General features: G+C 38.0%; 2 protein-coding genes across 4 annotated transcripts; both read right to left on the bottom strand.

Annotated features, from left to right (window-relative positions):
* Positions 1 to 112: 112 nt before the first annotated feature.
* LOC135611188 (uncharacterized) lies at positions 113 to 8584 on the bottom strand. Of its 3 annotated transcripts, none has more exons than XM_065106651.1 (16): positions 8093 to 8584; positions 7927 to 8009; positions 6432 to 7047; positions 6041 to 6339; positions 5856 to 5922; positions 5698 to 5760; positions 4075 to 4138; positions 3892 to 3985; positions 3737 to 3820; positions 3570 to 3659; positions 3387 to 3414; positions 1299 to 1814; positions 1157 to 1218; positions 963 to 1072; positions 793 to 880; positions 113 to 713 (listed from the first exon to the last, which is right to left on the bottom strand). In XM_065106651.1, the coding sequence occupies exons 1-16, from the start codon at positions 8490 to 8492 to the stop codon at positions 441 to 443; spliced, it is 2937 nt and encodes a 978-aa protein (XP_064962723.1). In that variant the 5' UTR covers positions 8493 to 8584; the 3' UTR covers positions 113 to 440. The 3 variants fall into 3 exon arrangements, 2 of the variants coding, with proteins under 2 accessions (XP_064962723.1, XP_064962724.1); XR_010486457.1 differs by having other exon boundaries at positions 577 to 713; positions 793 to 870; XM_065106652.1 differs by lacking the exons at positions 7927 to 8009; positions 8093 to 8584 and adding an exon at positions 7156 to 7404.
* Positions 8585 to 9423: 839 nt separating this feature from the next.
* On the bottom strand, positions 9424 to 10320 carry LOC103983367 (protein Brevis radix-like 1). Its single transcript, XM_009400588.2, has 4 exons — positions 10139 to 10320; positions 9935 to 10058; positions 9601 to 9824; positions 9424 to 9502 (listed from the first exon to the last, which is right to left on the bottom strand). Exons 1-4 carry the CDS (start codon positions 10318 to 10320, stop codon positions 9424 to 9426), a joined length of 609 nt encoding a protein of 202 aa, XP_009398863.2.
* Positions 10321 to 10829: the final 509 nt, after the last annotated feature.

Here is a 10829-nt window from a genome sequence, read left to right as displayed (position 1 = left end):
CTTTACTTATAGAATCGAGACTACATGTTTTAACCATTTCCTGCTTGGGGATGCTATTATGCAGTTTTTGGCTGTGGAGATGATGGTTCAGAAGGCTTTCTCATTCAGATCCATTGCAAAATACCAACAATAATCACACTAACGAGCTCAATTAAGACAAAATTCACTCTTTATTCCTGTAATTATAATACTCAATATGCTCTGATTGTTTGTTTGTATAAATTAATAATATATGACATTGATAGAAGCACACAACACCATAGTAATCCGGCGAGTCTTCTTCCAACTAAAAACCCCACGGATACCATGCATATTGGGCGCTCTCTACCAAAATGTACATGAGGCATGAGTTAAATCATCATTTGGGTCAGCATCTGAGGAAAATGAATTGGCCACGACCATCGCCGATCCAGTGGAATTGGCTGATCCGGCAAGGAGGTTTACACAGCACCCGCAAAGGGAGTTCCAGACTCCAAGGCGGCCTCCCTCCTCAGCTTCCTCTGCTGTCTTAGGCTCTCATGGCACGCGGCAAAGAAGTCATGCATCAGAGCTTCCTCGGCGGTGATCCTGCACCTTGGATTCACCGTCAAGCACTTGTCCACGAGATCAAACAGCGATCGTGGAATCACCTCCAACAACTCTGGCCTCTTGGTGTTAAGAACACACCATTCTCTCAGCTCTGTGGATCGCAGCGATCGGAAATCGAGCAATTCCTGCAGCATAGACCAACTGTCAATTTAAGGCTTCGTTTCAGGTTTTTTTGTCTTGCAGAGAAATTTTAGGTAGCGATACCTGAGGAAACGAAGACTCGCAATTGTGGAGTTTGGCCACTTCCCACAGATCTTCACTACCCCTCAACTTTGCAATTTCCTTTATATTCCTTGTCATGACAGGGCAAGCATGTTAGCAATGGCCGAAAAAACTGACAAGAACACCACCGCATAGTTCTCAGTTGAACTCACTGTTCTGGATCACCGCCGAATGGTGACCTTCCTATCATCAAGTAGAGTAACGTAACGCCAGCAGACCAGACATCTACTTTGTAGCCTTGATGAAGAGATTTGAACAAAACCTGCTTCGAGAGTTGTGTTAATTCATCAGAAGAGCGAGCACAAATGATGTACAAGTTTTCTTAGAATGCAAAACCAGCCCTAACCTCTGGAGCTCGAAAGCCCTTGGTTCCAACGCAAGGACCCTCTCTCTTCTGCTTCCCGTTTCCTAGCAACACCAGGCAGAGGCAAAAGGATTACTTGTTGTAATTTGAAGAAACATTATGAGTTCATGTCGAAGTGACATACTTTTGTTACTGCATGTGCCCGAACCAGCAACAGGAATCCCACCATAATGCAATGGCATAGGAGTAGGTATTACTGGCTTTCTCTCCATTTTACCCAAAGGAGCAGCTACCCTTTTCCTCTGAGAAGTAGGAACAGCTTCTCCCTTCGGACTGGGAGTTTGCATTGCCTCGTGCAAGAAATTTATCAGCTCCTTCCTCCCTTTGCAAGGAATTGGTTGCTTCAACTTATCAGTCCGTGCACTTGTTGGATCTTTTGCTGATGTTACGCCAGAAACATCGGCGGCATGGCTTCCGCACCTATTTCTGTTGTCATGTTTAGGTAAGACATCCATTGCAATTCTCTCGGACCTCTTCAAGCTTTTGGTAAGATGTTTCTTCGAGTCATCTGTCGCCTCCTTGAATCTATTGTCCAAAATTCCTTCTTTCATTGCTTCCTTGGCTTGTTTACGTGAAGTCGACTTCATGTCTGGCATAGGAACTGGGTTTGGTCTTACAATGGAATCAGCCTCATGTTTTCCTAATTAATCGGCAGAAAAACAAGGGTCAACAAAACAGCTATAGTATGTTTTACATAATAATTAAATCAGCAATCAGATAGCAGTGGAAACTAAATTATAGTCCTTTTACTAATAGCTGCCAGTTATGACACAATTCTTAGAAGTTCTATCATGACAGATTAATTGCAAGGTCTCGAGATATTTTCCAACTTTGTCAAGCCAAGTTACTTTGATCAGGCAGAGTTCAAAAGAAAAAGAAAATTGACTAAGAGTTCAAAACAGAATAAGAACCTAACCTTGTTCATGACATTTCTTCACATAATGTTGCATGTAAATGGAATGCGTCGTGAGGATTGACATGGGGAGATCTCCTCGAGTACAGTTTAGGATAGCAGCCAAACTTTATAACATGCATGCATTGGTATAGTCTAACACCAATTCAGTTCTGATCAATTTCTCCAGATTTTGGTTAATTCTAAACAATTATCTAATTATTAAACAATATTTTCAATAAACTTTTCCTCTTTTTACTAATGTTTGTATTATGTTTATTTCTTTTATATATCCATTTTATATGCTTTTAAGAAGCATATAATATTTCTAATTTTCTCTTTTTTTTGTTAATTTCTTATGCATTGCTACTTTATGATTTATATTCTTACATTGTTTTCTGGATTGATTCGGGTACCACCAATATGGTCAAGCAATCATGTTTATTCTGATTGTATTGTCCCCAATCAGTCCTAATACTGATATTAATCTTAGGGGCTTGAGGCATACTGTGAAAAATATTTCTGGTCCTATGTTAGGATTTCATTAGATTTCTGATTGTTTTGCAAACTCAACCAAGTAATGTAAAGAAATGTAATGCATGGGAAGGTGGGTACTAGGAGATGATTTTTATTACTTACATGTGAAGTGAGACATGAGTGCTAGAATTTCTAGTGAGCATAACTATTTATTTTCATTACTCATAATCAATTGTTCGGTGTTATGACTGAGCCATTACATATGGCTGAGCTTTGCTTCTGGATTTGTATGTTCTTGAACTAGGGATGGCTCAATTGTGTAATCTGTTCCTCATTAGATCATTATTCACAGTTTTTTAGACTTGATATACATCAGGCTACAGCACAAAGTTAGAGCATGGGAGATCCATATTTGTACTTTTCTAGCATATCATTAGTTTAGTTCATTTGACTTGGTTGCAGTTGCTACAAAGACCGAAGGGATGATTCTAGGAAATAATTATTTAATTGTCACTAAAACCTGCAGCATATTGCAGAGCAAATAAAAACTGAAATATTGACTTTATTGATCAGAAAAAGGAAAAGAAAAGGCAAAATGACCACATGCTGAGAGTTGTCACAATTTTAATATAGGAAAATATGAACTCATGCTCAAAAAATGCCATGGCACTACTGTAGAACAAGTTTATCCTAGTATTTATATCTCATAACTTGGAACAAAAGCTTTACTTGACTAGGCTAGTAATAGCCCTATGATTAAATGCATCTTGAATTGTGTTGCAATATAATCATTATGATGCATCTTGGAAAGGACATATATTACAAATATTCGAGGATACTTACTGTTTTTGAGAAACTTTTGGTGCAGATCCTGCATCAACAATGGAATGAAAAACTATTTAGTTACATTTTTATCATTAAGTATATCATAACAAAAGAGTACTAGAAGTAGGAATATCCCATCTCATTTCATCCTTGTTGTCATCCCTACTGGCTAGAAGTAGGAAGAACATAGATACCACTAACATTGGCCAAGTTGAAATCTATAAGGTATCCTTTATTGAGCTTGCGAGAGAAGAGAAAATTTCCAGGTTTAACATCCCGATGCACAATACCCTGGAAAAAATAAATGTAAAAAAGAATGGAAATGTAATATCCAACCCCAAACAGTTCAAACAGTGTATGTTTGCTACCTGCTTGTGCAAGCTGGCAAGGGCTTTGAACATACAATAACCGTACCATTGAAGTTCAAATACATTTATCTCCTTTTTCAAGACCTACAATAGACAAAATAGTTGATGTGTACTACAAAAGTTGCATACAAAATTTATAAACAATCTATAATCACCTCTGGCCTGTCATGCTTCACATGTTCTAGAACAAAGCATTCTGAATTGCCACTTTTGAAAGAGCCTTCGAACTTTATTACAAAGTTCCTGCCTCTGAAGAGAGAGTGGATTACAATGAAAAGAATCTGAGATAGGGAAGTACAGAAGCAGAAGTAATAGAAAAAGGACTTGTTTATTCTTACCCAAATTGTTCCAGCATCTTCATTTCATTGTTGATGTGATGTGAGTGAGCATTGGCATGGGGACCTGTTCAAGCAAATGATCATTATCTCAAACATGAACTACCAATATAATATTTGGAAAAGCTTACTCTCAATACCCAAGATTCATAATCAGCAAAACCAGCTGATTGCTGAAAGCTTAATTAATGTGGGATGACCATTAACTATTCATCACACTAATGTCAAGAATTGACAACATGTAATATTTATCATTGACAAAATTTAATTTAAAATTCAAGCATTTGTAGGTCAACTGAATAAGATCCTCAGTATATTAAATTCCAAAAAAAAGGAACTGTTTATAATTACAAGAGCTTATGACATGCCTGGGTGATTTTCACATATTTGACTCAAGTTGCTAGAGACTTGGTACGCCAGTGTAATTCTACTAAAAGAACCTTTTGCATAAATGGGTATCCTGATAAGATCTACCCATGTAAACAGAACATCACAATCAAAAAGGAAAAAAACATTGGTTCAAAATATATACAAGACCAGAACTCCAACTTGGGAAACTGTCCTAGAAACCTTACTTTGCACTTCCTAGAACTGTGTTATTTCACTGAACAATTGTCTAATGAGCTCGAGATTGATTGTTTCATGAGACTTTATTTTACCTTCTTAGAACCAAGTTAGGAAAATTCATTTACATTAGAGAATGTGATACTATGAGCTGTAGAAATTAGAAACCAAATTTGCAAGGGGAAGCAAATAAATATGCCAAATAGAATTGCTCAAGTTATCTTAAGTCAAGATTGGCTGTACACTCTAGAACGACAAGAATTACTCTCCAATTAGAAACCAACTCTCCCTTGTGATTAAAATTTTTAATCAATGATTAGTGGTAATCAAGCTATTGATTTGGATAAAAGAGGAACTAGAACTCAGGATCAAGTGGAATTACTTTCCAATTTAAAGGTATTAGCTTCTTTCCATGTTTTATTTATCATTTCATATAATTAAAGACATATTAATGCAAATTTACAAAGATTAAACATGATTAAAATCATTATCTTATGTTATTCCCAACTAAATCTACTGTCTTACATTTAGACCCAAATTGAAGGTATTTAGGGTTAATCACAACCTTATGCATTTAATTATACCTCATAGACACTTTATTCTTAATTAAATATAATAAAATCACCATTAAATTGGGATAAAAACTTAAAAAGGATTTTTGTGAATTTTTTACTATTTTTTAGCCTTTCTTTAGAAAACAAGTATATAACGCCATGCTAACCTATGATACTAACCTACGGTAAACTAATACTGATTAATATATACCAGTTCGCCCATAGATTGATACCACTGATCGATCAGTACGGTATAGTGATTTTTTAGAGTAAGAATGTTTATAGGATTAACTCACAAGATCATGACAAAATTAAATGGATTTAATGGGCATAAGCAATGATATCCAATTGAATAAAAAGTCAAGGGGTTGCAAATCCAAGAAACATTTAATAAATCTCAGAATTCTGATTAATCAACTTTTAATAATTAGATTAATCATAAAATTCACTAAATACCTTAACAAACAAAAGAAAATCTTATGAAAAGATTGTTGAAGTTTTATCATACATTTTATTGCAAATATTTTTCCGTCTGTCTTCCTTCGAGCCCTGTACACAATACCGTACCCACCTACATGTCAAAGTCGAAACAAGATGTGAGAACTAGACATTTTAAAGGGCATAATATAGGTAATGTATAATATGAGTTTATTTTTCATCCTTTACCTGAACCTTCCTCTTCCTCTATGATGAAAGATTCAAAGTTTGGCAGTAACTTTGGATCGAAGTCGCACTGCAGTTCATTTATAATAAAGTTGGAAAATTCAAACTTCAAAGCCAACATCATACTGATAGAACTTGATTCAATCCACCTATAACAGTTAAAAAAAAGAATATTAACAGTAGCTTACTTTAGATGCCCTGGGAAATGTGTCCTTGTGATCTTTGGTAGGAGTATCTTTCTTACAGATGCTCTGCATAGTTTGCTTCTTAACCATAATTTTAGGATCCCTTTTTTCTTGACGTTTTTTCAAGGAGCAACCATCTCTTTGGTGATCTATTGATGAGGTATAATTATTTGACCCTGCAACCATATTTGGTATATCCATCGTATTTGGTTTCACAAAGGATTTGCTTTGCTTCTTATTGACAGATCTTAGATTTGCTGATAAACATTGTACAGAAGGTTCCAACTTTTCATTTGTCCATTCTGTGATATAGGAAGATATCAGACTCCAATATCCGGTGCAATGCAATAGAATACTTGATTAGATGAAGATACAGTGATTGAAGAGTATTTACCTGCAGGGACAAATTCCTCTAGACTTTTCTTCGAAGGGTTGATTTCAACTGAAGTTTCTTTTGACTGAGAACACAATGCAGCAGTGGCTTCTCCACCATCTATTGACATTAATGCATGACCAAGAAGGGTTTCATCATCATACTTTGTGGCTCCATAGTCATTTGTCTCACTTATATCCTTCTTGATCCTACAAGTCAATGGGACAGTCATTTGGGGGCCTCTTTCTGTCAAAGTCTCCGTCTCATTCTCCAAATGAGTTGGCTTCTGCTCCATATAATCTTGAAAGGCCACTGCTATAACTGGTTCACCAATCTTACTATCATCAGGTGCAATTTCTTTAGGAATGTTGGCACTAGTCTCAATACCATAGTCATGTTTGAAGCTCAGGAAATCTGACAAAACTTCATGCACTCCTGTTGCTCGTGTTATATTGCATAACTTTTTGCGTATTGCTTGAATTGCAAAAGATGACTGGACCTCATTAGGGTTACTGAGAGACAGAGGTAAAGGGTTTCTTTTGATTAAGATGCTCAAGGGATACGTAGGTGCAGACAAGCCAACTGATAGAACATCATTGTTCAGAATATTAGAAACCATAAGATCAAACTGCGAAGCCTGAAAACAAAAAAAAAAGCAAGGGAACGATGAACAGATGTATAACAAGCCATGTCATGTCCTTAAGCTTAAATAGATTAAAAATCAAAGTTCTGAAAACGAACTTACAGTTGAATTAATTTTCTTTAAGCATGCTTGTCAGAATGAAGGCAGTCTTCCACAAGATATTACAGGAGTCAAATTTGTTGAACCAAGATAATAGCAAAGGATAGATACTATAATTATTTATGAAAAAAGTGTTAACTCTAAACCACTTAAAAAATAAAGACAAAATCAGCATTTGGAGTCACAATATCTAGCTTTTTGACCTATGTTCTTGAGATTTGAAGAGCCCCTTATGCGTTCATAGTAGCGAAAAGAATCCCCATGGCCTGATATATTTTGTTTCTTTGTACCTGCACAATTAAGGCTTTTTATTCTCAAGGTAGCTGTGTGAGAGGACACACTAGAAGTCTCATCAAAGTTATCTCTATCTATATAGCCAAATTGTACCCAAGTCTTGATAGGTTGTAGATATTTATTAACAAAAAATGAAATGTCAGCAATAAGAGGACAGAAGTTACTATATTTATGATGCACCAATTTCTCAGCCAAATGCAAACAATTCAGAGCTTAGGCGTTGATTCTAAAAGCTAAGTCAGTGCACTCACATATCAGTATATTATTGATACACAAAGTATAAATGCTACAACAAAAGTTTTATGCCTGTTTATCATGCTACAAGAAACAATTTATGCATGTTATTTATGGATCACCATGATTAACTTTGTTAGGCTTTCTCCTAGTGCATCACCATGGAAACAAATGGTGATCTAATATACCAAGTAACTGACGAATGGCTATAAAGAAAAATAAGAAAAGAAAAAACCCAGCAATTACCTTTGTAGCAGCAGTTTCAGCATTTTTCACAATCGAAAGCTGATCCGAAACCTCCGTATTCAATCCTCCCAATTCTTCCACATCTGTAACATAGAACCAATTTCTGTCAAAACAACAAAATTATTATCCACCCTACAACGAAAACGGCTACTGATAAACACAGCACCTCCTCCACAAGGCAATAGAAGCCTCCTCTTCGCTATCGGCACATCAGCGACCAGATCATCATCCAAAGGACGCACCTTCCTCTTCCTCGCATACGTAACCGAAACATTGCCGCATGTCCTCATCTGTGCCGAACCCTCCATCGCGATCCTCGGCACAAATGGAGCGACGGCGCTAGACAGGAATCCCAGGAAAGTGGCCACGGCAGAGTCGGAGATAGTGACGAAGCCACCATCCGTGAGAAGCAGCGGGGATCCGGGGATCCGACAGAGGAATTCGACAGTATCGGGGGAAGGAGATAGCGTGAGGTCGCATCTGGCCGCCAGGTCGGCGGCGGGAGTGGGGCGGCCGAGCCGGACGAGGGCAACGAGGAGGTGCCACGCTTGCTCGATCTGGGCCATGCTGACCCAGATCCTGCGTTAGGCCTTTCGATCTTCTCCGATCTGAGATCAAACGTTAGGGTTTCACGATCGAGAAAGAGAGAGAGGAGGGCTTCCGGATTATGAATGCTCTGCTTGTTTTTGTTCGCTTTTTTGCCATTTTTAGGAGGGAGAGGGAAAGTGGAAGGCGGGAAAATGCGAATGACATGAATTCGACGTTGTCACGTGAGAGGGTATTTCCCGCGCTCTCTCCCTCCATTTTAGTAATCTTGCATGGTTCTGAAGCTGTTTGTCGCAGAATACGATACAGCAGCTTTTGTCCAGTAATATTTTGCCACGTCATCTATTAATCCTGTGAAGCGCCTTTTCTAAGGGGATGAACCAAAGCAAAATCACAAGTCTGACTGCAGTATGTTATTTTAGGCTACTTGAAGATTAAATTTTAATTAATAATATACTACATCAGTTTATTCCAAATTTTTTTTATTTATTTTAATTATATAAATAACTAAAACAATGAAATTTTATCAGTTTATTCATAGAAACTAATAAATTACTAAAAATTCAAAATTTTGTCATTTAAATATAATAAAAAAATATAGAAAATATTTCTTTTCTTGTTTGATCATCATCTAGGATAAACCTTTTCTTATAAGAAAAATACCCATTTCATTAATTACACATTAAGTGTAACAAAATTACTCACAAAATAAAAAAAATATATATTTTTTTTGTAAAAGATAAACAATAAAAATAAAATTTTAGCTCAGGAGTTTATCATAAACTGACAAATAATAATTATATTCAAATAGAATTTGGATTGCACTGCCAACACCAGACTTGAATGAACCTGAAGTGGAATTCACATTTGCTTAATGTTCATGCTAATTATTCTCGTGAGAATGCAAAGAGGAGCACTACAAGATAACTGGAACAGCCACATGAGCTCCACCTACGCGTACTGCTTCCATAGCCTGGCCTTGTTTTCTTCCCACCACACCCTTGCTTTCACCTCGCCGAATCTCTCGCGTCTGCATGTTTAGTTGCGTTTACTCGCAAGACTCGGTAGGATGCAGCAAAGGAGCTCACAGTTCCAATGAATCCATCTGTTGTTTGATGGGATCATTACCTGAATTCGATTCGCAGTATCTCCCTGGAGCCGCACGGCGTCGAACGCAGGGTGACGAAGACGCCGGGCTCATCTTCCACGACCCACTCCAACACCTTGTCTTGGATCTCCACGGCGGCCTCTGTCGTCGCCAGCTCTTCAACGTTGGAGGAACTGGCCGCAGAGCTCCCGGAGGAGCGCAATGGCACAATGGATTCTTCAGCTCCAACCGCGTCAGTGGTCGGCTTACCATGCGAGAAGAAGCGAAAGATTTAAGCTTCTGTTTTACTTCATGATGCCAACGTGTGGTCTTCTCAGTAACATCAAATGAAGATTCAGCAGAAGCTAAGCTGACCTCGTTATCCGATGGAGGTGGTGTTGGGGACGAGTGGCCCGGACCGATGCTGTAGAGCTCCATGATCTTGTCGTAGTTTTCGCTCCACCATCTCTGAGCTCCCAAATCGTCGAACATCTTCTGACTATACAACACAAAAAGCTCACCACTGAAGAAATCTATAATATGTATGGGATTCAGACATAAAATGCAGCCCGATGGCACCTGAAACGTATCTTCTTTATGTTGTTTCCTCCATCAGGCAGCGACACCAAAGTTATAAGCACTCCAGACTCGGGCTCTGCAACCCATTCCTTCTCCTGTTTTTCACATGCCTTCACCGCAGGTGCTTCTCTGGGGCATTGCGGCTCTCTTGGACGTTGAACACGTACAGCCTTTAGCGACATGCTTTTAATCTGAATCCCCAGAACGATCCATTGGAAACTTGAGAGAGAGTAAAGATGAAGAGATCTACTAGTAAGACAAAGGTGGAGCTGGCATACGTGGTTGGTGATCTCTTTGATGAGCCGTTTGGTGCCTGGGCAAGGAATGCATGTAAGCATCTCTCTGCCTCTTTCTAGCTTAGGATGGAGAAGGAGGTGAGATCAGATGATAGGTCTGTTTGAATAAGAGAAGAACAGAAGTGAAGGAGCGGGAGAAATTTTCTTCTTCGATTTAATTATAGAAAGAAGAAAACTTTTAAAAAATACTAGATAATATGCAGATCCTAATTAGTTTAGAATCTGTGATTTCTTTTCTATCACAGAAAGAATGAAAGGAAGAAGAAAACATTTAGATGGATGTTTCTCTCCTATCTAAACCACTCCGACGCTGGGGAGGAGCAAAAATGGCTGGAGAGACCGCTGCAGGTTTAAGGATGGAAAGAACCATTTCATGCGTTGAAATTGGCTAATTA

The sequence above is a fragment of the Musa acuminata genome, chromosome BXJ2-4, assembly GCF_036884655.1.
Source record: "Musa acuminata AAA Group cultivar baxijiao chromosome BXJ2-4, Cavendish_Baxijiao_AAA, whole genome shotgun sequence".
Classification (NCBI taxonomy): Eukaryota; Viridiplantae; Streptophyta; class Magnoliopsida; order Zingiberales; family Musaceae; genus Musa; species Musa acuminata.
This window is presented reverse-complemented; position numbering and strand designations above follow the sequence as displayed.

Bases quoted from the DNA above. Each gene is read 5' to 3' on its own strand.
- LOC135611188 (XM_065106651.1), bottom strand. From the start codon at position 8,492: ATGGCCCAGATCGAGCAAGCGTGGCACCTCCTCGTTGCCCTCGTCCGG. The intron at 7,048-7,926 runs GTAATTGCTGGG...TTTTGTTTTCAG, and splicing joins CTGAAACTGCTGCTACAAAG to GCTTCGCAGTTTGATCTTAT. The intron at 1,815-3,386 runs GTAAGTATCCTC...CCGATTAATTAG, and splicing joins CCAAAAGTTTCTCAAAAACA to GAAAACATGAGGCTGATTCC.
- LOC103983367 (XM_009400588.2), bottom strand. From the start codon at position 10,320: ATGTCGCTAAAGGCTGTACGTGTTCAACGTCCAAGAGAGCCGCAATGC. The intron at 9,825-9,934 runs GTCAGCTTAGCT...TCGCATGGTAAG, and splicing joins CACCTCCATCGGATAACGAG to CCGACCACTGACGCGGTTGG. The intron at 9,503-9,600 runs GTAATGATCCCA...CTAAACATGCAG, and splicing joins ATACTGCGAATCGAATTCAG to ACGCGAGAGATTCGGCGAGG.